The sequence below is a fragment of the Sinocyclocheilus rhinocerous genome, unplaced genomic scaffold (genome assembly GCF_001515625.1).
Source record: "Sinocyclocheilus rhinocerous isolate Xijiao unplaced genomic scaffold, SAMN03320098_v1.1 scaffold314, whole genome shotgun sequence".
NCBI lineage: Eukaryota > Metazoa > Chordata > Actinopteri > Cypriniformes > Cyprinidae > Sinocyclocheilus > Sinocyclocheilus rhinocerous.
This window is the reverse complement of record NW_015630021.1, coordinates 496696-523726: the sequence shown is the minus strand read 5'-3', so window position 1 is coordinate 523726 and position 27031 is coordinate 496696. Positions and strand designations below refer to the sequence as shown.

At 40.6% G+C, this 27031-nt stretch overlaps 1 protein-coding gene across 4 annotated transcripts in view; it reads right to left on the bottom strand.

The window, feature by feature from the left end:
- The window catches only part of ash1l (ash1 (absent, small, or homeotic)-like (Drosophila)), a 42418-nt gene extending 18307 nt beyond the window's left edge, over positions 1-24111 (bottom strand). Inside the window, exons 1-12 of one of the 4 annotated variants that reach the window (XM_016551630.1) lie at positions 23952-24111; positions 22985-23081; positions 17824-17862; positions 16356-17140; positions 11264-15632; positions 8944-9670; positions 5172-5345; positions 4986-5080; positions 4542-4615; positions 4031-4076; positions 3707-3815; positions 3406-3612 (exon numbers count right to left, since the gene is read on the bottom strand). In XM_016551630.1, the coding sequence (XP_016407116.1) occupies positions 3406-3612; positions 3707-3815; positions 4031-4076; positions 4542-4615; positions 4986-5080; positions 5172-5345; positions 8944-9670; positions 11264-15632; positions 16356-16931 (6377 nt within the window). In that variant the 5' untranslated portion in view covers positions 16932-17140; positions 17824-17862; positions 22985-23081; positions 23952-24111. Of the gene's footprint in view, positions 1-3405; positions 3613-3706; positions 3816-4030; positions 4077-4541; positions 4616-4985; positions 5081-5171; positions 5346-8943; positions 9671-11263; positions 15633-16355; positions 17141-17823; positions 17863-22984; positions 23082-23706; positions 23892-23951 lie in introns of those variants that run through there. The other 3 variants (XM_016551631.1, XM_016551628.1, XM_016551629.1) reach the window with 3 other exon arrangements.
- Between the last annotated feature and the right edge of the window lie 2920 nt (positions 24112-27031).

Below are 27031 nucleotides of genomic sequence, written 5' to 3'. Positions count from 1 at the left end.
CACATGATCTCTTAATGGTAATTTACCAGTGAAGACTGTATGTGTAAAAGGGGCTGAACTCTTCCTCTGCATATGCGGTGAGTTTGGGTTGCTTAACATTCATCTGGGAAAACTCACTTGATTTGTAACGTAAATCATTTAAACCTATGCCAACACAGGAGAATACAACAACATATTTCTAAATATGTGATGTATTGTACATCGCGATTTCAAATCAACAATGTTGTTCAATAAAACCATGTACTTGGTTTTGATACTTTATTTGAGGCCAATTATTATTGCCTCATCGTTACTTTATTCATATTCATATTCATGTTCATATTAAAGCCTGTTTTTCACTTAGTTCTATTTGTATTACTAAAAAACATCAGATTACTCACTTGTCAAAATAATCAGTAGATTACTTGATTAGCAAAATAATCATTAGTTAAGCCCTAGATTAGTTAAACATTTTAAAATACAACTGCATTGTATGGGCAGCAGGGTAAGAGCTATCAAGATGAATATATTACCCAAATTATTATATCTATTTACTACACTGCCAGTTGGGATCTCTCGTGAACAGCTTAGAGAATGGGACAAACATACAGGTGCATCTCAATAAATTAGAATGTCGTGGAAAAGTTCATTTATTTCAGTAATTCAACTCAAATTGTAAAACTCGTGTATTAAATAAATTCAATGCACACAGACTGAAGTAGTTTAAGTCTTTGGTTCTTTTAATTGTGATGATTTTGGCTCACATTTAACAAAAACCCACCAACTCACTATCTCAACAAACCAACCAAAGACTTAAACTACTTCATTCTGTGTGCATTGAATTTATTTAATACACGAGTTTCACAATTTGAGTTGAATTACTGAAATAAATGAACTTTTCCACGACATTCTAATTTATTGAGATGCACCTGTATCTCTAGATTTATATGGAACAAGAGGAGACCCCAAGTAAGATATGCAACCCTGCAATTACCAAGGGAGAGGGGTGGCATGGCATTACCGTGCATGAGGGATTATCAGCTGGCGGCACAGTTAAGACCACTAGTATTGTGGTGTTGTCCTAACTATACAGCAAAATGGAAGGATATAGAATTGTCTTTGATGGACACTCCTATACAATCGGTTCTAGGATGCATAGAGCAAGATATGAAAGATATAAATGATATACATCTAATACAGAATCAATGTGTGGGCCACTCTGTCAAGTTGTGGACGGTGGTTAAACGTTTTAAGCTTCAAAGGGAGGTAAAAGTATTGGACTGGCCAGCCTATGATCCACACTTTACTCCAGCTTTGCATGACCACAGATATAAGACTTGGGTATCTCATGGTATTACTGCCCTTTGTAAAATTATATCAAACGGGGATTTGGATAACTTTCAGAACCTAATGTCAGACTTTTGATTTTAACAGACAGGATTTTTATTGGTTACCTACAGGTACGGCACTTTTTCTGGACAGAGATCAGAAGCCCCAATGAGGATATTTTTTTCTAAATTGATCCAGACTTTTATAGATGCATATAAGGGTGAAAATATCAAAGGGGTCATAGGCAAACTGTATAGTGCTCTCTCTTCAATGAATAAAAATTCAACGGAATATATCAGACAGCGATGGGAGAAAGACATGAGGGAGGAAATATCAAAAGACGTATGGCTTCTTGCATGGAAAACTCAGTGTTCTACGACTCACTCATTAATCATTGATCAGATTTTTTATAACCCCTATGCAAAAATTTAAGTTCTCTGGGAAACAACACCCTTGCTGGAGGGAGCGCGGTTCTGTACAAGCAGACTCTGCCCACATTTTTTGGTTATGTCCACATATTCAGTATTTTTGGGAAAGGGCAGGGCAATTAATATCAAGGGTAAATAGGCTTTAACATAGATGTGTCATTTCCGACTATGTTTCTAGGGGTCACACCGGAGGGTTTGAGTCAATTCACTCATTTTAACTAAACATCAGAGTGATTGACAGATACAGTAGAAACATTATGTGTGGTTTTGTATTAAATATTGTTTTGTATTAAATAATGACCCAGATCATGAAATACATTTATTAGCCTTAGAGTAAGGGAAGCACAACTCGGGGAAATGAGAGCATCCGAGGAGCATGTGAATGCAATGTATATTTATTTGAAATGTTCTTTAATGTTATCCATCGTTGTTTTTTTATTTGTTTTTTTAAGTATTGGTACAGGAAAGATTTTTTTAGTTGCATGCAAGAAAGCAGTTACTAAATGTTGGCTTAAGAGAAGCCCTCCCGATATGGATCTTCTCCTAAGTATTGTCAGTCAAATATGTTCTATGGAAAAAATGACCTTCTCCCTATGGTTACAGAAGAATAAAGGGGGAAATTATTGGAGGAAATGGGATTGTTTTATACTGCGAACAAGCAATGGCTAGACTTCCAAAGTGCACCTCAACTTCTATCTGTACTATGCGGTTCTTGATTTCTTGTAAGACCTCATGTAACTGTTGTCGTTAATTGTTAAATTACAATTTTTTTCTCTCTTTCTGCTCTTTTTTCTCTGTGAACCCGAGTGTTTTGTGGTAGATGTTTTGGTTTACGTTTTCTGTTTGTGTGTTCTAAAACAAAATCTGTCAAAAAATAAAGTATAAAAAAAAAAAATACAACTACATTGTTTTACTTTTTGTGATTAAAAGACAAATATTTTGTCTTTAATTAATTTCTTAAAGTATTAAAACATTGTCTCGTTCTAGTGAATCAAGTATCTGCATTTTGTCTCACCTTGTGAGCTAAGTGTATTGTCACACCCCTAGTGTCTATGAGCATGATAAAGCTCATAATTTTCCAAGTGTATGATATAGCTTTCATTCTTCAGGTCAATCATATATTCATAAAAAAAAAAAATAAAAAAGTAGTGCAAGTCCTTGCAAGTCCTGGAATTTTATTTTGCAGTATCTATACGAACCCTGTTTAAGTTACCAGTTCTTGGACCATTTTAATGTTTTTGTTGTTGTGAATTGAACTGAACTGTAGTTTTCTGTAGTAAACTGTCAAAGACGGCAGCTTCTGACTTGCATTTTATGAATCACCAAGGGCCACAGTTTCAGCTAAAAATCTTCTTTACTGTTCTACTCCAGAAATAAAGTCGGCTACATCTTGGATGGCCTGAGGGCGAGTAAATTAACAGCAAACTTTCATTTTTGAGTGAACTATACCTTTAATAATGCACTGTGGTTGCTACCCTCACATTCTTAGTTAGAATATATATATATATATATAAAAAATAACCAACATAACATAAAAACTGAAGAAAAAAAAAATTACATTCCCAAAAAGGTTTATACATAGCATTTGAGCTTCACATAATGGAATTAACCAAACTGTTGTGTGTTTTAACTAATTGAAGTCTGTGTCTCCTCTTGTTTAAAGCCTAACCTGAACCCCTGTTCGCTGACCACTTCTCCCAAATACTCGATGATGAATTGGCCGGCACGTAGGGACTGCTTGGTGCGGATCCCCCAGCCCTTCCCTTCAGCCCGGAAGCGTTCGAGGGACTGCACCCACTCATGCCTCTGGATACGCTGGTTATCACACTGATCGCCACACGGACATGTACTTGGAGAACACTCAGCGAAGATCATCCTGAGACAGACAGAGAAGAGAAACCAATGGGATCCACTTTTTGAACTACAACTGCACTAATAGGTAAGCAGAAGAGAAGGTGTAAGCCTCTTACCTGTTTAGACAGTCATCCTGACAGCCGTTCTCGCAGTGTTCTTCAGGTGGCCTGCAGTTACAGGTAGTGGCTTCATAGCCAGAAAGAGGCTTCACATCCACATAGACATCTAAGAAGTAAAATATTAATGCATTAGTCTTAAACATCTGCAAACATATGCATGCAAAACACAAAGTGTGCAAAAACGAGAGCAGGATAGTGATGAAGGAATCAACAACTCTCAGTCCTGTCAAATCAGTATATTTATGGAAACACAAGTATGTTCTGCTCTACAGAGCTGTTGAGCTTATGGGTAGTGATAAAAACTAATGGAAATCTCCTTACTGGATCTGATCTTCTTGTAGAGAGGCACATCAGGTCTCTTGTAGAGCTACAAAGAACAAAGATGAATAATTTAGTAGAACGATCTTTGCTGAGAATCAGGCATTAAACTGCAAAAAATCGTTTTAGAAATTAAAACTTGTTTTCAGAAAATATATCCTGAACTACGTTGATTTAAGTTACCCCTTTGGAAAATAATTTTTTTCATAAAGAAGCATAAACCTTACTATATTTTTTTAGATTTATGCTTACAACAAGGGAAAAAACATTTGCCAATGAGGAAAGAAACATGAACTTAATGAAAAATACATTCTCTGAAAACTTAATAATAAAGAATAATAAAATAATAAAGATTATAAACTACATATCCTACAAGTAGATAGGTATCTTGTTTTAAGGATGTTTATTGGAAACCAAGACCACATTACTGATTAATAAAATGATTTTGTAGCAAAAAATATAAATGACAAAAGCAGCTGTCAGCTTTAAGAAATATTTGGTTTTAAGGAGCTACCTGATCATGTTTCCAAAGCCACAGGATGTCATAAGGCAGCTGGAAATCAATGCGTTTCTGTCTCAAGTATTTCCCTGGACAAACACAGAAGACAAATTGCAGTTATTAATTCAATCTCTTTGTCCTTTCACTTGAGGCTGCACCATTCCAATATTGAATCAACTAATCACCTCATAACTCAAAAACCATAACTAATCAGCCTGATTGCCCATGGGGCCATACATAATAAACTAGTTAGAATGACAATGAAAGCTGTATACTGGCAAGTCCACAAGCTTACTTGTTGAAATAATAGCTCTTTAAAACTGTTATGTCGAAAAATTATTCCTAAATCAAACTGTCAACCAAACTGCAATTAGATATGGTGCAAAATTAACTGATGCTTGTCAAAATCTGCAGACTATTAGGTCACAACGGCAAGCTGAGCTTAAATGAAAAACTCACCAACATTAATGGGGGCAGGAAAAAGGCCATACTCAAGTTCACCTGGAATGTATTCTAACTTCTCCTTCTTCAGCTGTAGCAGCTGACTGCGAGGACTGATGAGGAAATGGAGAGAGGTTACGTTTATTTTCCTGGTATATGAAAGTTAGATGATAAGACGGGCTTGATGAGTGTGTTCATCCTTACTCGTCAGTCTTGTACACATCAGAGTAAAGCCCCGCCTTTTGAAACTTCTTTTTGGGTGGTCTAGCAACTCTCTTCTCCCGTTGACTGGTCACAGATGGGTTTGGGGCTTGTTCCAGGGAAGTAGGGCCTGTGCGCTCAGGGGAGGACTGGCCATCAGGTTTTCCCTCCAGTGCACTGAAAAAGAAAAGCATTAATTTATTACGAGATTAAAAGTTTTGTGTCGTTTAAGTCAACATTAAATTGGGGTTGGTAAGATCACTTTTAAAAATGTTTTTGAAAGAAGTCACTTATTTACAAAGACGGTAAAATAGCTTATTTGATCAAAAACACATTAAAAACACTAATACTGGCAAATATTATTACAATTTAAAATAACTTTTCTATTTTAATATATTTCAAATGTACTTTACTCCTGTTAATTTTTAAAAGGGCTGAATTTTCAGCAGCCATCACTCCAGTCTTCAGTGTCACATGATCCTTCAGAAATTATTCTAATATGTTGATTTGGTGCTCAAGTAACTTATCAATACTGAAAACGGTTAACTCTTTCCCCAACTACTTAACTCTTTCCCGCCAGCGTTTTAAAAAAAAAGTTGCCAGCCACCGGCAGAATATTTTTCTTCTATGAATATATGAGCATACTATATATCAAAATAAAGATCCAAGCCTCTGGTTTTAAACAAAAGAAAACATTTTATTTTACCTTCATTTGCTCTTTTTTTTTTTAAATCACCACTTGAACAAAGGTTGGTTTTGTCAAAAATACAACATTCTAAACAAAAAGCTGAGGGGAAAAAAGTATGTTTATCAAAGGAGTGCATTTTCAAGCAGAATACATTCAGATGTCATTTCCTTCAAAAAGAAAAAAAAATGGAAATAAATGTAAAATAAAAAAAAATTTAGGCACTGTAAGTTGCTTTTGAGTGGTACACAGAGTAACATTTTCCAGGATACAAGGTGACGGCACAACTTTTGCAGCAGAACGAGGTCTCCTTAAGTACACAAACTCTGCATCCTCTGGTTGGGTGTTGCTTTTTGGGAGTGGGCAGGATTGGAACAAGTTCATGAACAGCAAAACTGTCATTCAGTGCGTTTCTTGGGTCAGTGTTGTGTGGTGCTCTTGGAGTGTTTTCAGTTGGATGGTCATCATTTTATTCCCCACCACCAGCATAGTCTTGGCTGGTCCATGATTTTATAACACTCTGGATGAATGAGGAGAGTGTTACACTTACCCTGTGGGTTTTTCACTTTGTAAATGACAAAAGCGTTGAACAAACTGATCTGAAACAAGATACGTGACAAATTTCTTCGCCCACTTCCTGACAAAAGGGTAGTACACAATGTTTTGGTCTAGTTTGTCAATGCCATTCATTGCATTATTGTATTCCACAATGCATGCTGGTTTTTGCTTTGCAACTTTTTCTTGGTGGCCTCTCTCCCATACCTCAACACGTTCCATGTTGTTCTGATGGAATTTTGTAACCATTTTCACTGGTTGCTTGTCTCGCCACGCCAAGACCATCACATTTTCATTGTGACGCATGATTGTTTCCCTAATCTGAAGGTCAGCATTTCTGACATCTCGATTGACCGGTGGTTCACCTGTTTTTCCTAATTGTACCACAGACATGGGTTTTCATATCAAGTAGGCACTCACACAGTGGTACAGAGTTGTAAAAGTTATCCATAAACAATCTGTAGCCATGACCTACTAGGCGATCAAGAAAAGAGACAACTTTGTCTTCCAGTGCAGCGCTTTCTCCACAATAGGGCTTCATGTAAAAACAGTATCCTGTATCGGAATCGCACAAGATGTAGGATTTTATACCATATTTGACGGGTTTCTGGGGATTGTACACCCTGAAAGCTAGGCGTCCATGCCACGGAAGCATCCCCTCATCTATGCAAATGTTTAAGTTGGGCTGATACATTTCGCAGAATTTGGACAAGGTGATACAAGACTGGGCCTTGCTGTATTTCACTGAAGTGAAGAAATCTCCATATGATTTCAAACCTGTTGCGAGGCATGACCTTGTTGAAGTAGGGGGTAGCTAACATGTCATCTGCAGACCAGTACATATCAAGTTCAGGCTTATGAATGATACCAGTGAGAAAAAAAGTGCCCCAGGAAGGTTTTCATTTCTGAAACTTTAACAGGCTTCAATGCATGACTTCTATCTAGCATGTTGTGAAGTATCATCCATAGCTTGAATACACTGATCTGCATACAGGTAGGCCTGATCAACAATGTTCTGAATCAGTACATCAGAAATTAACAACTCAAAGTCTACAGGTTGTTCTGACTCAAGAGCAGCAGCATCGCCGACAGGCCCAGGATTCTCAGTGAAGGGAAAGTTTTTTGGCTGCCAGTTCATTTCATGCCACTCAGGATCGCCAGGTTCAGCATCTTCAGCTGGATGGTTCACAGTGGCCCTTGTTTGGTCACCAGCAGCACCATGTTGATGCACTTGCCGCATCTGACCTCTGCCTCGCTGTATTCTACCTGTAAATAATTATAGGAATAATTGGAATTATTTTCTATTATTAATTATTTGGCCATTACACGCTCATGTGTGTATTTATGCACACAGCCATACACATAAATGTATGCACACTCATACACAAATATTTTAGTATTATTCAACATTATACGGAACCTGTCCTGTTAATCCGCTGTATGGTCTTGGCCACCGTGCTGCAGCTCCGTTTCAGGGTCTTGGCAATCTTCTTATAGCCTACGCCATCTTTATGTAGCGTTCTTTGCAATGAGGTGCCATGTTGAACTTCCAGTGAGCAGTATGAGAGCGTGAGAGCGATAACACCAAATTTAACACACCTGCTCCCCATTCACACCTGAGACCTTGTAGTCACATGACATCGGGGAGAGAAAATGGCTAATTGGGCCCAATTTGGACATTTTCACTTAGGGGTGTACTCACTTCTGTGAGATACTGTATATATATATATATGTTTTAGTATTATCCAACAGTGTGGTAAATGTGCACAAAGATAGAACACATTCTCAGCCATTTTCTTATATTGTCTTACCTCTATCTGCTCTGGCACCTGGGAACGGTGAATGAGACCTTGGGCTTGAACGCATCCACTCACTGTTGCATCTCTTATCGACAATTAATCGATCATCGATTAATCGTTGACATCCCTAGTCCAAAGTGTCACAGTCTGAATTGTCACGGTCCACTCTTAGACACACAGGTGGACTTTGTCTTCGTCCAGATTGACGGGTTAGAGATCTATCTGCAGCATGTGCATCTCCCTCATTGACTACTTCGTCCCGATCAGATTCAGAATGATCAAATAATGAGTGATCGGACTCCGAGTCCATTAACACATCAGCGGTATACCTCTGTGTTTTTCTATCTTATATTTTGACCTACATTCTTGCTACTCCTTCCAGTTTGTGCCGATCACTGTCTACGCTTGTTTCTGTGATCCAAAAGTCCCGCACTCTTTCAGAACATGCGCAAACGGCCTTCCTTATCGTATACCACCTAAAACACGGATACCCGGAAAATTCTGTTTGGCGGGGAAAGAGTTAATATTTTTTGTTTAAACCATGATACTTTTTTTAATATTCTTTGATGAATAGAAAATTCATAAGAACAGAATTTATTTGAAATCTTTTTGTAACAAATGTCTTTCACTTTTGATCAATTTAATGCATACTTGCTGAATAAAAGTATTAATTTCTTCCAAAAAATTAAAAATCTTACTGAAAATTTTGAACAGTTGCGTATTTTGTAGCGCATACCTGCGAAAACAGTGCATGTCCTCCTGCGTCAACCATCCCCTCCCTCTTTCTATTCTTGCTCTCGCCATCACATCCTCCTCTCTAGCAGCTGGTCGTTCTTCTTCTTCTTCCTCCACCTCTCTTTCCTCCTCTGGTTCCTCGTCTTCCTCATCACCTCCTTCTGTCTCCCTTTCCCAGCGTTTTCTCTTGCGTCCCTTTCTGCGCTGACTCTGTATTACAGACTCAATGACTTCAACCACGGTGTCTTCCTCCCACAGAACACTTCCTCTGTGCCTTTCAGGTAAAGGATGGTTCTCCTGTTCAGCTGTCTGTGGTGGGGGCGATGAGGGAGGCGAGGGCAGCGGGTGCTTGCGGGGACGGCCTGGACCTCGTTTTTTCACCATGTTGTTTCCTGTGCGTGCTTGCCTCTGGAGCTTCTTTGCACGGAGGATCTTGTTGACATGGTGCAGGTTATTTTTGGGAGGGGGCCGATGGGAGTGATGTGAAGGGGGGGAGTCACGGCAGCATGCAGGCTGGGAGGAGTATGTGGAGGGACTAGCCTGGCGGCTGGAGGGCCGGAGAGCTGCGGTGCTTCCAGGCTGGTCAAGAGTGCAGTGAGAAAGGCAAGAGGCAGAGTGTGAGAGGGACAGAGGAGGGTGGTGGTGATGGTGGTGCCGATGATGGGGACCCTCAGAAACCTCAGGAACAATGGATTGGCCAACTTGGTTCTGCGTGCCGGACACATTTCCTGTGATATTAAAACAAAAGGTAGGTTGAGTGGCTGAAAATGTATTCACAAAAATTAAACAAATTAAAGGGTTAGTTCACCCAAAAATGAAAATTAGGCCATAAATTACTCACCCTCAAGGCATCCTAGGTGTATACAGTGGGTACGGAAAGTGTATATGTGTATGTATATATTTATCAGTCTGGCGAGTAAACAAAAAAACGTACTAGCCAATGGCGATTCAATTGCCAAGGTGTTCGTAGAGGGCTGATAAAGCACATTTATTAGCAGGTAAATAACAATGGGGAGTTGAGGAGATACATTGGATTATAGATGGTGTAGAAAAGGTACTCATCTCCTAAAAGCCATATTCTGATGTAGCTGAAAATAACTGTCTCACAGATTCAACAAAAAAGCAGCTACATGTATTCATGTGTGCAAGGCCTCATTAACTGTGTTCCCTCTATCCTCCATTATTCCTTTAATTAACTTACTCTCAAGTCTAACTCACTTTTCAATACAGTCTAGTCTATTATGTTCTATTCATCTTATCTTTCCATCAGTCAAATCCATCCTTCCACATCTTTCTCTTTCATTGTTTTTTCCCCCACTATTCCGTCGGGGTTTAATACTTATGGTTAACGCTTTGCCACTACATATGTGCACCAATTCATCAACTAACTCTTCCTTCCAGTCACACCTATATTCACGGCCTTAGTCTTATTCTTGTTTTTTTTTATCAGTCCCATTTTCCTCCAGCACTTTATCCTCATCTTTTACTCTCATCAGTTTCTTACTTTTGCTGCTACAGAGAATTAATGGTGCAGTCAATTATCGTTGGATGACCTCATGTCCTGAGCTCTAATCCTGGATTACATACTACACTTTGCGTCTCACTAGGGACCCTCAATGCATGAGAACATATACACAAACACACTGTCCATCCATCCCACCATGACTGAGAGCCTGCACTATTATGAAAAATGCTGTTTCACCTGGTTCAGCACTGTAACATTTGAGCAGGCGTGTATGTGTGAGTGTGAAAACATTTAGTCTATTTGGAACCCCACAGCTGTTGGAGTGCCGAGGAAATTATGCTGTAACTAGCCATTAGGTAGTAGACTGGGTAGTATGTATTGTAGAACTTTTAACCACAAGCTGCAACTTCAACCAGTCTTGTATCAACCGCTTTAAACAGACCATGTAAAATGTTTTTGATGTGATGGCCTGGCCCTGTAGTCATTACAGAACACTAACGGGAAGTACTGGAATCGAATCAGAAATTTGTGGCATGCACTGAGGCAAGTGACATCCAATAAAATGTTAGCACAGAATTATGGAGGACGCCGAGGTAAAGCTATATTTGGAGAATGACATTTCACTGCATTAATTCTGCAACCTTCACAATGTCAAACTAAACTTGGGTCACCTCAGGAGGCTCAAGCTCAGATTTGCATTCAGTTGTTTGACGACAACAACATGTAAAAAAAAAAAATGCAAGGACCTTCCTCAACTGAGCATGGTTGTAATGTAAGCCATAATCATAGCACAAAAGTATTGAAAGTCCAATAGGCTTTACAATATCAGCATTTGTTTGTAAGATTTCTCACTTACCCATCTCTCTTCTCTCTGCAGATTTGGAACGATCTCTTCTCACTGTCTGATCCAACCGTGAAAGACTGGTGCTCTCTGATGTTCCACCTTTTTTGCTACGACTCCCTTTGAGGGAGGTTCGAGATAGTGCAGATGTGAACAAGTTGGTGTGGTGGCTGGTCTCTGCCTCCTCAATGGGGGAAGCAGGATCTTCTTCATCACTCTCCGAGCACTCCACTGTATTTTGCACATGTCCTTCAGAGAATGCACCAGACCCAGAAAGGGACTGGTTTCTAGAGAGTTTGGAGTAATCAGTATCAGAACTTCCCATCCTGAACCAGGAGTCAACAGGATGATGTCCCCGGCTCACGCTGCCCAAAGACAGTCGCGAAGGTCCAAGACAAGACATAGAAGCTTCTTTTCGCTTGTACCGTTCTGCAGAAGACGAGGAGGAAGAGGAAGGGGAGTTGGCAGAAGCTGCCTGTTTGTTAGCACTGGAGTCACCAGAACCATCTCGCCCGAACCGGCAACGCTGCAGGGACTCTACACTCCCTCGCTCCCCTCTTCCGACCCCCAACCCCTCACCTCCTCCACTTCTGCCTCCAATGCTACCTACAACTCCACCAACATCATCACCCTCCTCTTCTCCACAGCGATCACGGTGCTTGTGCCTATGCTTGTGTTTGTGGTGCCAGCCAAATGACAGCTCGGACGACATTGCAGGATAGAGTACTGATGAACGACCACCACCTAGATACTCCTGCCTAAGCAGCTTATGTTTCTTCTTGTGAAATTTGGAAGAGTTAAGAAGCAAGTGGGAGGGGTGATGATGATGGACATAAGAAGGGGGCGGAGGTGGAGGAAAAGAAGGAGAATGAACATGGTGGGATGGGCCAGAGTGAGGAGCCTGGTGATGGGGGTGGGGGTACAGGGCACTTGCTGGGGTATAACCACGATAGTAGCCAAGTCCCAGTGGGGTAGAAGAGTATGGAACACCATAAGAGGGGTGATAGAAACCTCCACTGGAGAGGGGAAAGCCTAACCCAGGTACAAAAGGTACTTCTGATATAGATTCTCTGAGCTTAGGTGGTCGCCCTCTTTTCTTTTTAAGATCTGGCTTACGGACATAATGAAGTGAATCACATGGGTAGGCTGGGTGGGGTGAATAATATCCACTAAAATTGATCCTGAAGATGGTGGGCAAGAGATCTCCGTGTATATAGTGATGGGGTGGTGGATTGGTTCCACCTCCAAGGCTGCTGCTGGCTCTGGCACTTCCCAAGGCAGACCCACGGCCCGGGCCTGCTGCCCCAGCACCCAGACCCAAACTGCTACCCAAACGAAGTGTTGGTGTGCGATGACCAATTCGTATATCGCTGAGCTGCACACAGATCTCATCCAAATCAGCCAAGAAGTCTGGGTCTTGTCGACGTGACCGCAGCTGCAGGTACTTCTTCTTGCGTTTTCGCTTTTGCCTTTTTAGTTTGTCATAGCTAGGACAGCCATGTCCACGGCGTTTGCACTTATGCTTGTGCTTCTCTTTATGTCCAACCAAAGCAGGAGATGGGGCAGCTGGGTGCGGTCTTCTTGTATCAGGTGATGCCCTTGCTCCAAGTGGGGAGGGTGTAGGTGAGGGACGTTCCAAGAGAACTGAAGATGAGTGCCTCCTTCTACCTCTCGAAGAAAGCCCCATTCCAGCTCCTATGGCTGGACCTATGACACCAGGCATTAAGAGTCCACTTGCCATACCCAGTGAGACCCCTACACCAGCTAAGCCACTTGCACTACCAGCCTTTTCCCCACGGTCTGAGGTGCTGTTGTTGTCTGTCCCAATGCCACTGTCACTGGGTACTGTCTCTTCACTGTGTGATTCACTGACTGGGGAAGGTGTGGCCTCCTTCAGCTCACTAAGAGGAGCAGGAGACGTGGGCAATAGTGGCCTTGGAGGAGAACATTTTCGATAATGGTAGTGCTGCCGGTAGTGGTGGTGGTGATGGTGGTAACCCCGGCAAGATGATTTCTTTTGAGATGGGTTTGTTGTGGATGATGAGGAGCCTGCTACAGTGCGAGCAGAGGGGGCTGAAAAAGTAGGTGGAGGAAAGGAAAATGAGTGGTGGCCCTGATGGGAATGGCTGCAGTGTGGGTGGGATGAGAAATGCACTGAGCCAGGCTCAACAAAGCTGGCATCACTAATGGGACTCTGGCCTCCACTTGACTGCGAGAGTGAAGGCGAAGGGAACACCTCAGATGGAGGCAAGTGGTGTTGCTGGTTTTGTAAGGCCTGTGACTGGTGATGATGGTGTGGGGACGACGTGTTTGGTGACAAGAAAGGTTCAGGAGGGGGTGTGGGGGCACCTGGGGAGGGATTAGCTGATGTTTTTGGCTTACGACCCCTCCTTTTACCCATATATATTGTCCCCTTTTTGCTAACGTTGATCTGGGGTCCTAATTTGCCCCCAAATGTAGCTGCAAGTGATGATAGAGACTGTGGTTTTGTAGCAGCCGCAGCCCCTGGCACTCCGCTGCTTCTGGACCTTTCCTGCTCAGTCCCTGGTTTCGGCCCAAGCAGTATTTGGCTGAGGAGCCTTTTCCGTTTTACTGTCTTCATCTTATTAATTTTGCCTATAATTGTCTTCATAATGAGCTGCCCATTGCCCTTATTACGAAAAGGTTTTACACCTACTGAAGCATCCCCCGACTCAGGAGCAAGTGTTGGGGGCTGGGTTTCTTGTGGAAGTGTTGGCGGTGAGCGCTTGGGACGTCCACGCTTTCTTTGCATGGGTTTAGGTGGATTAAAGTCCACTTCAGGGTGCAAAATAGGGGGATCCTGCTCTTCTTTAGATTTGAGCAGACTGGAGAAGACTTTTGAGGGTACCAGTTTGTTTGGGGTGCGGCCACGTGCTGGTGCATCTAACCGAGGCATTTTGGACTTGGGCCGTCCCCTCTTCTTGGGTGAAGAATCAAAAAATTCTGAAGCAACAGGGGACATCCGATTACCAGAAGGAGTCCATTCCACAGGTTGCCGAGTAGGGGATGAGGAGGAAAGCCCTGATGGCATTGGTTTCTGATGGTTAGAAGCAGCCTCATGTGAAGTCTTGTGGGTGCGACTCACTGCCTTCGTCCAGCGAGGCCGTCGTCCTCGCCGCTTCTTAAGAGGCTTTGAATCCTGCTCAGCTGGTGATGCAGGAGATAGAGCCCCAGTGTCATCACATAGTTGTGGTGGGCTCCTGCTGGCACCAGAAGGGTATGAAGGTGAAATAGTGCATTTGGTGGACTCAGCAGGACTTGGTACCCCACTACCACGACTTTCCTGATTGGGACTACGTTTGACTGGACTTGAGCTCTTACCCCTCTCACTTCGAGGAGCTGACAAAGAACACCTTTCTTTAGTATCTTGCTTCCCTGGCATAGCTGAAGTAGAGCCCTTACTTAAATCTCTGGGACTGTCTGTGTCTTTGTCTCGGCCATGCTCTTTCTCTTTCTCAGTAAACTCCTCTATTCGGGAGGGGCTTGCTCTAGGCCGTGAGGCTAGTGAGCCTGGCAAACACATGTGACAGCCTGTACTTCCTATTCTTTCTAAGGAGGAGGATGAAGATGAGGAAGATGGTGGTGGTGATGAAAGAGAAGCCATGGAGGAAGAATGAGATGGGCAATGCCCAAGACGAGATTGAGATTCCATTCCATTGGTGGTACTGTTGTCAGTGCTATCATTTGTGGATGTCGTCAAGTAACTACTGTTTTGAGATAGTGCAGTACTAGTGGTGGTTGTGCTGCTGTTGCTACTGGTGATCCCTTTTGAAAGTCCATCTGATTCCTCTTTTCTAGAGGTGCCAGAAAATTTCTCCAGAATACTGTCTTTATTTTTGGACCCATATGGGCGACCTGGGGGCCGTGAAACCGGTGGTGGTGGGGCAAGGTGCACCGCCCTGGAATAGGTGTTCCTATTGGCCATAGCCCGTTCAGGGCGCTGCAGATTAGAAATTAAGGGAGGCGAGCTACTGTGTGCTGGAGCTGGTGACACCTTTCGGGCTTTTGGCTTAGGGCACTTTGACGGCGGACATGTAGCTATGAGCTGAGCAAGCTTCTCAGTTACTGTAGGAGTACCCCAGGCAGAAATTCCCCTGTCTTGTTCCTTCTGCCCCTCAGTAAAATTGTATTGAGTTTTTAAGATCCCATCTGTTTTGGGGTCCTGTTGCAATGTGGTAGCTGGGGGCATTGTCGGTGGCGATGGGGTAGAAGCAGAGTTGGTTTGTGGAAGTTGGTTTTTCTTTCCAGAGGAGGGTGATTTGCTTTCTGTCATGGGGCGATGAAGATTAAGGGGTCTCTCTGAAGAAGCAACGGATTTTACATCAGCCTTTCCCTCTGACTTACAGGCAAGTTTTTGAGGAGCCTATACGCATATAAAGAAGAAAACAATGAAAATAATTTTACATATATTTAATTCAGTGTAATATAAAAAATCATGGAACACAAAGAAATAATGATGCATTATTAACTGTGCTGGTTTTTTCCTAGTTATTACCAAAATAATCTAATTTTATGTTTGACAATATGTGTATGCCACTACAATTCCTCTTTATTGATTGAATTTTGGACCATTATTTGTTTTTATTCCCTCCAAATCAATAAAACAGCAGAAGGACTTTAGAGAAAGATGGAAGGAGAAAGGGAAGATGTGTGTGAAATAGAGGAGGGGAGAGTAATGAGAAACAGGGTTACAAGATATTATGACACAGAATTAAGGCAAAGAACAATGGAGAAACAAAAAAAAGACTGAACAACAGAGTACTCTGTATCAGACAGAAAAGCATATTTACAACAGAGAAATGTGGAAAAGAAAACAAAATGTAAGAAAAAGAGTGTTTAAGTGTTTACATTATCAAAAGAGAGGAGAGTGAGAAAGAAAATGTGGCAAGATTTGCAAAGCTTGTTTATCTGATGAAACCACATTAGCTTAGTGAAAGGAAAGTGGAGTGAGAAGGATATTTGAGTTTGTCCTGCCCTTTCAATCATGTCACTGTTGGTTTCCTTGTTATGTAATTTCAGCTAGTCTCTTTCTTTATGTACAATGTCTTATTTAAGAAATGCTGCGTGAGAAGTTAAACAACCGTACCTTTTTTGCTGGAGCACTTCCATTCACAGGAGTTACTGGGCTGGTGGAAACGGGAGGAGGGAGAGAAGGTGAGGGAGATGCAGCAGCAGGAGCACTAGATGATAGAGATGCTCCTCGGCTGACAGAGGGGCTTTTCTCTCCTTTTCCACGACTTGGGATAGAAGTGTGGTTGCTCCCATCACTGGCTCCGGCCCCACGATTAACACGTCCTCCGCCTCGTCCTCCACTATGCCTTACAGTGGCTCGGAAGGCTGGACGACAGACATAGTTCTCCAGTATCTTAGGAGGCTTCTTCATGCGCTTGGCCTGTAGGCCTATCTTGAGCTTGACATTTCCCTCAGAGTAACTGGTTTCTTTGACCGAGAACTGTGCAGATTGCTGCTGTTGCTGGTCACTCGTCCCACTTTCAGCAGCACAAGTTTCACTTTGTACCCCATCTCTTGGTTTCTCTTGTTTTTTCTTTTCCTCTTCATCGTCCTTCTTTCCTCCTACTCCCTCGTTCTCGCGTTCTGCTGGAGGGACATTGACAGGGAGCGGGGGCGGTGTAGAGGGCCCCCCCTGTGTCCTCTGATCCATTGGTGATTTGGGGAACAAGGGGGGCTTGAGTGGGACAGGATGTTCTCACTCGCAGGTATAGGTAGGTACTGGAGAACTGTGCAGATGTCAGGTAGGAAGAAAGAAGTGGAATGGAGGGGAAGGGGGAAAAAGCAGAGGTTGTAAAAATATCCTTGTTGGGTTGAAGCAATGTCGTCCCTTCCCAAGTGCCAAGCCCTCTCACCTTCAAACTGAGGAGATAAAAACAAGAGAGGGGGTGTTACGACCAAAAGACAAATTATCCACACTTCTGAGACAGTCTTAACTTTTAATTTAATTATTAACACAGAACGACTTTGCAAACATGGATCATTACCACCACAAAAACGACTTTGAATGATCCAACTAAGGACACAGAAAGGCTAGTCACTAAAATCCAAACTCTACAGAGTCTTTTGATAGTTCTGGATAGTTTGGAATGATACCCTATGTGGCCAGACAGAAAGCTGAATTAAAATAAAATGACTTTATAAACACAATTCAGTAATATTTGTATTTTAATTAAGAGCCTTTTGCAGATTTTTTTTTTTACAACTGCACTGCTTCATATTGATAAACGCATATGATCACATTCACAATTTTAAATGGATAATGCTTAATAAACCAACAACATGTAAGATCCTGCAAACACGTTTTACCAGATGAAAGTCATAAACAGTTTGACAAAAAACAGATTTTTGCCCATCTGTTTGATTGGACTCAGCACTTTAACCAGTAGATTAATTCAATGTGCCAATGTATCTGTTTTTTCATCAAAACTGGAGATAAGGTTTTCTTGTGTTATGTGTTTATGAGCCGATCTCTGATGTTTTGTTGTACATGCAAACACTCAATGTTTCATTTCAAGAAGGCATATCAGCTACTTTTATGGTACCTTTTTGGAGTTCAGCCCAAGTCCCATTATGAGCAAGACCTTTTTTGCAAAAAAAAAAAAAAGACTATGAAAATAATTTCAGAATATTAATTTTTGTGTGAACCAGCCTTATAATACTCATATAACTATAAATACTTGGACAGGAGGATCAGAATCTATCATTTATAAATGGTAATTGGAAATTCTAAGCAGTAGGCCTAAAGTTCACAAACAATTAACAATCCCTTTTTCCAATACTTTGTAAGAGCTTTTCTAATAAATTTACTTGGATTATAAAAGACAGAGAACAAACTTTTTTTTTTGGAATGCACAAAAAAGTACTGGGGACTTGACAAAAGTAACCTTATGCCCCTTGCACACCTCAAAAACAAAAGGCCACTGAGTAAGTTAGTACTGCGCCGAGTACAGGTGCTTTCTGAGGGTCAAGTCATTGAGAGGCGAGTCCGATCAGTGACCTCAGCATAAAGGGACCTCTGGGAGACAGAGGATCCAGTCACCTTTTCGAGCCCTTTTTATGACTGCCAGTCAGAAAAGAGCAGAGTGAATGAAAGACCGGGAAAGAAAAGGAAAAAGAGAGGGTAGAGCGACAGAAGAGGACCGTTTCTTTATGCCCCGCTGAGAGCCAAGGTTTAAAGATTACACAAGAACGCCTATTAAGAAGTCATTGGAACGCTACATGTACGGTTACGGCCGTTTAGCGCTCGGCACGAGAAAAAGCTCTAAGAGCCATTTTACAGAGTGTTGTTTCATTAGTGGTGGTATTTTATATTGAGAAAGTAATTTTCTGTGAAATCACCACAACTATAAACTACGCTCCAGAACTTGGAGCCCTGCCTTCCTTCTCTCAACTTCTCAATGTTTGCTATAATTACTTACCCCATCTCACTTAAACACGCCCTTTCTCTTCCATTCGCCCTTTCCCATTTCACACACGGCCATCCAAAAATCGCACCTCTCTTGTTCTCTGCCCGACCTACCCTTTCACCCCATTCTGTCACTCTCTCCGTCCTCACTCATTCAGTCTCCCTCTAACACTCACTTGGAAATCTAACAGTAAAGCGGTCAAAATAGAGTCGTTGTGCTCCTGCTAATCGAAAACACATTTCCCCAGCGCTCCCTCCCACCATCTTTTTTCCCTGGTTCGTCCCTCCCTTAGTGACAATCATTCCCCTATTTCCTCAGCACTCTGGGTCGTACTCCGCTTCTCGTTACTGTGTTATTCTCTCTTTCATCCCTCCTCTCTTTGCAGAGAAGATGCCAAAAATAAATGCTACCTTGTATTGTAAAATGGCTTAGAGAAAAGTCTTGAGGGAAAGCTGGACAAAAAATTGCAGCAAGCTATCATTTGCAACAATCCAACACATTTACATTTATGTAGCCTATCTGAAGCAATGGGATTCGAACCCATGCTCTTGGTGTTGCAAGCATCATACTCTACCAGTTGAGCTACAGGAACAGAATAAAGAAAACAAAGCAACCAACCAAAAACGATTTTATTTTACAGTGATCGTGTTACAAATATTACTTGTTGCTATAATTAATTACTATTCTAATAACAATGTGAACCATTACTTTTCATTATTTACGTACATTAAGTACATGGAAACATGAACACTACACTAAAGTGTGACCAGATTCATTTTCAGAAGCATTTTTTCTTAGTGTAACATCAAAGTCAATTTATCAACAAACAAAAATGAAACTCTCAAGTCAGTGATTCTTCTGCTTCCTCCTCCATCCACGCTTCTTCAGCACCTGTCATTCACAACTCTTTAATCTATGCTTGTTTTGGCAGCATGGGTATATAATATACTAACTCTGTGTATTTAGACAGTCTTTCTTCTGCTATGAAATTATGTGTCCGCGTTTCTTCTACGAGCACGGAAAGCCACAACCTCCAACCAGCCAAAACACACTGCAGGTCAAATTGGGAGACAGTGAGAGTTGAGTTGTAGTTTAGATTTAGTGAGCCTGAGGGTGACTAGATGGCAAGAAGAGAAACAGCACTGGCAAACTACATCTAAAAACTAGAGATGCACCGATCGATTGGCCAGGGATCGGAATCGGCCGATTTTCCTCATGACTGGCCCAGATCGGTGATCGGTCGGTCAGTCTCACTTTGAGTTCTCTCTTGCGTCGTCAGATTTATCCATATGTCTGCTCTTCTCTTACTCCCACATATTGACATTTTTTAACGTTTTATGCGACGTGCAGCAAGTGTATGTTGTCTTATGTCCCGCCAGTTCATATGTACGCATCTAACCTCCGAACCACGTTTCGTTTTTATTCGTTGACGAAAATGTCAATAGATTTACGTCATAGTTTTTGTCATTCAAAAAGAGTTTCGAGTTCGAAGAGTTTGTCCCTAACATTTTCGTCTCGTTTTTATTCGTTGACGAAAATGTCAATAGATTTACATCATAGTTTTTGTCATTCAAAAAGAGTTTCGAGTTCGAAGAGTTCGTTATCGTCGGCGAAAAAAATGGCGTAGACAAATTATGACGAAAATTATTTGTCAACGAAATTAACACTGCTTCAGAAATCATTCTAATATGCTGATTTGCTGCTCAAAAACATGTATTATGTTGAAAACAAAGGAGTATTTTTTCAGGTTTCTTTGATGAATAGAAAGTTCAGAAGAACAGCATTTATCTGAAATAGAAATCTTTTGTAACATTATAATCTTTTTGATCAATTTAAATCATCATTGCTAAATAAAAGTATTATAAACAAAATAAAATTGCAGTGCTAAATAAAATTTCTATAATTTCAAATAGAAAGCAGTTATTTTAAATAGTAAAAATAATACAAAATGTTACTGATTTTGCTGTACTTTGGATCAAATAAATGCAGGATTGGTGAGCAGAAGAGAAAAAGCTCACATTGCGATATTTTATTTTTCTGCGATATACAGTATCTCACAGAAGTGAGTACACCCCTCACATTTTTGTACAATAGCTCTATTTGGGGAAAAAAAATAATCAATGATTGGGGTGATTTTGTAGGCGAGTAAATCAGCATAGGAAATAAACAAATTACAAGCATAGATAAATAACAGAACAAAGATACAAATGAAATAAGCAGTGCTTTATATTTTTCAGGTAAGTCTAACAGTATTCAGGTACAGAAATTGAATAATCAAATGTATAATAACACTGCATAGTCTTCACTGTATAAATTAAATCTAATAAATCTGTGTTCTTTGTGTTTTGTTGTTTGATTAACGTTCATGACAGAGAAAGCAACAGGAACATTAAACTGCTGTAAACCAATATACTGTTACACCATTTTCTTTCTCAATTGTTTCCCTTCACCAAAGCCATAAGCAACTGCGTTTACAAGGATACTTGCAGAGCACAGTATTTCAGGCACAAATAGACGCAGAAGTGAACAGAATTCAGTGCTCACGTGCATCTGCGTGGCTCTCACCGTGTCTTCACCAGACGCAAGCGACTCGACAAAATACAATGAACCCATAATAATCAATGATGCTGTCTGTCTACACTGGATGCGGCGCGGCACGACAAATCCCTGACAGTAAACTGATGCCGCGTTCTCTATGACGTACTGACACAAAGTTCAAATAACGGGCAACGGTCGCTTTGTCGCGTCCAGTGTAGACAGACTTTGGGGCCGTTCACATGTCGCGCCTAAAAACGCGTGGAAAACGCCAGTCACGCCGCTTTCGCCTTCTTTCCAAAGCACTCAGGAGCTTGTGCTTTGTGGCGTCTGCCGTTGCTAAGCAACCGTGACCTGCACTCTCCACGTCTACGCGGAAGTTTCAACAAATGGATAAATGGATTTCCAGCACTGAAAATCACGTGTAGTAGCTCTGCTACTAAATGTATTTAAAATGGGTATCTCTGTACAGCTGTCGCATCCGGTGTAGACACCGTGTGTGTGTGAGCAAAGAAAACAATCAGTATAAATAACGATCATATAACGATGTTTAGCCTATACTAAACATCACACATCCTGCGATGTGACTATTGCTGATGCGCACATCGCGATATCGATGCTGAAACGATATATCGTGCAGCCCTAATCGAAACTTTTCTGAAGACAGTCGGTTCCCTTCAGAGATTCATTCATATAAAACACCTGCGCTGCTTTTTGATTTTGAAACCTGCAGTGCTCATGTTTATTCAACGAAATCAAACGCCACAAATAAATCAATGTATGGGAAACACTGGTAAATGTATATCGAAATATCGGAAATGTGTTTAAAAATCATATCACCGTTATTGAAAATTATATTGCGATACATATTGATATTGAATTATTGTCCAGCCCTACACTAACGTTTGACAACCAGAAAGTGTCTACATAATTTTTGTCTTTATTTTGAACAATACATTTAAATATTGAGCATATTCTCAGTCACAAAAAATAAATGCAACTTAGTTTAATTTCTCATCTTAAAAATGCCATTCATATATTAGCCTAAGTGCCCAAATATTTTGGTGCCACTGTAAGCCACCCAACGATTAATTTATCTACTATAACATACAGCTCGCAACTTAGCATCAGATGCCATCAGAAAGAATCACAAAACGAAACTAAACCGTCAAACACAGGCTAAGCATTGAGATTTGCTATTAATCTGCACTCATATTCCAAACACAATGCGTCTTGGCTAAATCTTTTCCGACCACTAACTAAATGCCTGAAATCACGCCTATCCACTCAAACAGCACTCAGCTAGCGGGAAGCTTAGTTCTGGTCTCCTTGACAGCGGTGTCAGAGGTCAAAGGTGGCTCAAAGGCTCCAGACACCACTTTCTACACTACTCAAGAAATCTGTTCCAATGGGAAAAAATATAACCAAGCAAAGGCGCGCGCAATTTGCACGTGCAACGAACCCTATTGTGAGCGAGGTTAACTGAGGATGATCAACTCGCAGGTACTACTTATGGTTATTTTCTATGAAACGAACACATAAAATTCAGTGGCCAAAACGGCTTGTGAATGAATACCTCAACATTTCTTAAATAGCATTACGTACTAGCGACAACAAACAAAGCTTTTGCGCTACGCGAACATTTCCAGCATCAAAACACTGCATTTTCTTCACTTGTTTTGACAGATGTCCTAGTAAACCAACCAGCTCGTTTAAAGCACATTTTCAGTCTAAATGCAGAATTAACTAACAAGTTGCTCACCTTAATAGCGGTCCAGAACGGCGTTCACATAATTTGCGATCAAAATCCTCCCTTCCTACGCAACAGCATGGTCGCTCGGATATTTATCTTGAAATCGCTGATGTGCCCAAAAAAGCAAAAGGGGGGAAAACGGTCACATTTCAAGGAAGAATATTCCAACCAATACATGGCATAACAAAATATTCGTCTAGTGTGTATATCCAGTCATTTCGCAAAAATGAGGTGTAACGATATTTATGTACGTGAGGCGCACTAGTCACGGTTTATGATCCTAATATAGCTAGCATAGCTCGTTAGCAAAGAGCATATCTTGAGCTTAATCTTAAATTAGAACAGTGTGCCAAAAATTACACTATATGAAACAACAATATCAAGTTATTGGACTGAGACTGTTGCTACAACTAGATGTCAAAATACCTTGCTGAAATTTTGAAAGATGTCTGTGAGCAAGGTAAGTTACGTTAAGTTGGCTTTGCCCAACATCGCGGCTATAACCCCGCGTATACAATGTCAACGGTCATTCAATTCACGTCTCTGTGTTGTTTAGTACCCCCCAAATGAGTGAATTCACGGCAGGTAGATCGTACCACTAAACCCGCACTCTAATGATCTGTCCTGTCAGGCACATTTGCTGGAATGGCTAGCTAACCCCGCGATGCGTTCACACGACTAACGTTAGTAACGTTAATGTAACGAAGCAGCCGCTGTTGGTGGGGACGCACATTATTTAAGTGTTCCCTTCTCGCCCGGGCAATAAAAATCCAACAATAGCGTAAAAACATCCTCGAAAGGACCAAAAGAAGCGGAATACAAAAATCTATCGCTCTTCGGGATGAGCCCTGCACGGGTTATTAAAAACACTGACAACAAAATGGCGGCTGCTGCGTTGAATCAACAGAGGACCCGAAATGGATCTCTCTCTCAAATTCTTCGCCCTCTCCCCCGTCTTCTGTGCTGTGCTCGTTACCCGTGTTAATCTGATGTGTCGCCCGAATCCCTCTCCGGGTCCGCGTTAGTCGAGCTCAGACGCGACGGAATGGGCCTCTCTCGTTAATCGGGCCTCCATGTCTGCTAAGCCCGTATCGTTTCTGTCAGTACAGCACGGGCATTCTCACAGTCAGAGCGGGAGGGAGGAGAATAGAGGAAAGGAGGGGGGACGGGTAGAAGGGAGGGTGTGAAGTGTGGATAGTATGAAGTGTGGAAAGTGCCACGGATTACATACCGAAGGAGACATTCGTGTTCTTTTACGTGACACTCACGTTGTTGAGTATAGTGCTGGCTTTGTATGAGGTGTGATTTGTAGGGATGTAACGATTAACCGCGAGCTGGTGTTCTGACGATTTGTGCTACCAGCTCAGATTGTGCTACCTCCCATTAAAAAGATAGGAAGCACAAATCGCTAGCGAAAAATGCTACCTATCAGATTATGCTACCAGCATCTTATTCATGTGGTTTGAGACTTTTTTTAATGTCCATACCTACCCCTACCCTAAACCTACCCTTAACCTAAACTTACCCTTAAAACAATGCAAATATATTTTTGGTAGCACAATTTGATAGGTAGCATGTTTCGTTGGTACACCGGTCGAAAATCGATTCAAATCGGTTGAGATGCCAAACAAATCACGATACAATTAGATTAGGAGTTTATATGAATGTATCTCTGAGGGGAACTGACTATCTTTAGAAAAGTTTGTGGTATTTTCTTTTAATCTTGCTTCTGAACAATGCATATTAAAGTAGTGTTCATAAGCGCAGCTCTGCTGTGTTTACAGTGGTAACCTAGGAAACACTGTATCATTGCTGTTCATAAGCGCCACCTGCTGTCAGAGAGTGAATCTGCGTCTCATTCAGCTCATCTGCTGTTTCATTCAGATATGTTTTATGTAGTATAGTTTCACAAAACTAAAGTCAGAACATTCTGTTTTTGTTTCAAATTTCAAAATTATACAGTCTAAATTAGATTAAAAACTACTAATGCTGCATGTATGCTGCATCTTTGTTTGGATCATGATTAAAATCCAGTGGTTGCCTCTAATTTTAAATGGAAAGAGCACAGACAAAGCCTTAGTTTGTTCATATTAAGAGAATTTATTTTATTTGTGTAACTTGTTTGATTTGGGGTTTGTTTTAAAATTTAAATTTAGTTTTGTTATATTTAAATTTTACAAAGAAATGTGCAGCAATAGCCTAATAAAACGACACCTTTTCATTTACTGTATAATGTCTTCAATCTCATTTTGTTAAAAAAATCGTGAGAAAATCGAATCGTGAAATCAAAATCGAATCGAATTGTGAGTTGAGTGAATCGTTACATGCCTAGTGATTTGTGCATGAAATTCATTTTAAAATCATCATTACTCTTGTAATAGGTATCTGAGTCAGTTTAACCATAATATTTCTCCACTCTGCTCTTTTTGCCAAGAGGAAGAATAATCTATTTCACATTTATTCTATTTCTGTTATTATTCTAAACAATTCTGGCTTCAAATATCAGCTTCCCTATTTCTTGTGTTCCACCAGCTCTGTAGTATTTCCATTAGTAAGGTTGTTTTCCATTCTGATATTTCAGACAATAAGGAGTTAGATGATGTCTTAAAATTTTATTTATATGATGGGTAAATACCATATCCACAAAACTAGATACCTTAAATTTAAACCCAGCTGCAAAATATTTGCTTGTGATCTACATTTATTATTGTCATCACTTCAAAAAGTCTCCTCTAATAAAAAAGCTCTGAAGGCATCTCGTATTATGGAACGGTTTTTAAGTAAATTGTAATTTTTTTTCTGTATTATTTGTTTCTTTTGTATTGAATTATATTTCTGCAAAAAAAACAAAGCATCTACTTTGCTAACGAAGCAGCCAATCGTGTCGATCGTCCTTACCTTACCGTGAACAGAAGCTGTGACCAATGACGTGAGATAAGAAGCGCGACACTTTTGTCGCGATACGTGACGCCTGCGCCGTGTCATCTGCAGTAACTTTTGCCAGTTCTATGTGTGATTTTGTGAAATGTATTAAGTGCTATAAATTACTGTATTTTTGTTTTGTTTTGAGCAAAAAAAAGAAAGAAAAAAAACAGTATGTTGTAACATTTAGCATCATATATTTCCTAATCTTGTTTTAGCACCTCAGAATATGTTGACGAAAATATGACGAGTAAAATTACACTGCAATATATTAGCCAATCAATGAACTGACAATGTTATTTAGAAGATGTGCTAATAATTTGTAAAACAACAACCAGGAACAACCAATTCATAGTTCTATTGTAAGCACCATATATTACTAAGATAATGGCAGTATAATCCAAATGGAAAGACATTTTTACCTTTAAGAGTTTTGTCCCCATAGAAAACCATTAAAATGAAATTAATTAATTAAAGATTAATTCATAATGTAAGCAATGGCCTATGAGTAAACACTTCAATCATGTAATGGTTTAGTAGAAATTATAATATACTAGGCTATAAATTATACTGGAATCAGGGCTGTACGTTAACTTTTTTTCACAAAGCACTGGTGCTACAGAGGTTGAAAGTTCATCACTTAAACAGGCACTGATATTCCATACAGAGCACAAAAAATACAAACCATCACAAAAATGGTTTTTAGACAAATTTTTCTTAATTTGCTAAAAATGGAAGAGTGCAGAAACATAACACCTCTTACACCTTAACAAAATAAAAAAATAATGGCAGACATTTAGGCCAAAGTAAGCAAAGATAAAAATATTTGTCATTATTTTATCTTTGTTATTAGAAAATAAGAACAAAGATATACATTACAAATACACATACTATACAAATAAAAAAAACAGTGCTTTATTTTTCACTAAGTTGATGTATTTCCTCAGCGACCAGCACGGATCAGCTCTAGGCATGACGAAGCGGATATCGTCCTCTTTTGGAAGACCAAACAAAGTAGTTTTGCTTTCACACCGAATCACACAGCGTCTTCACGACATGGCGGCGGCAACAACAATACTACAGCGAGGATAAAAGTTACGCCTTCTTTCTTTGCTTGAACATTTGGGCGGCGTT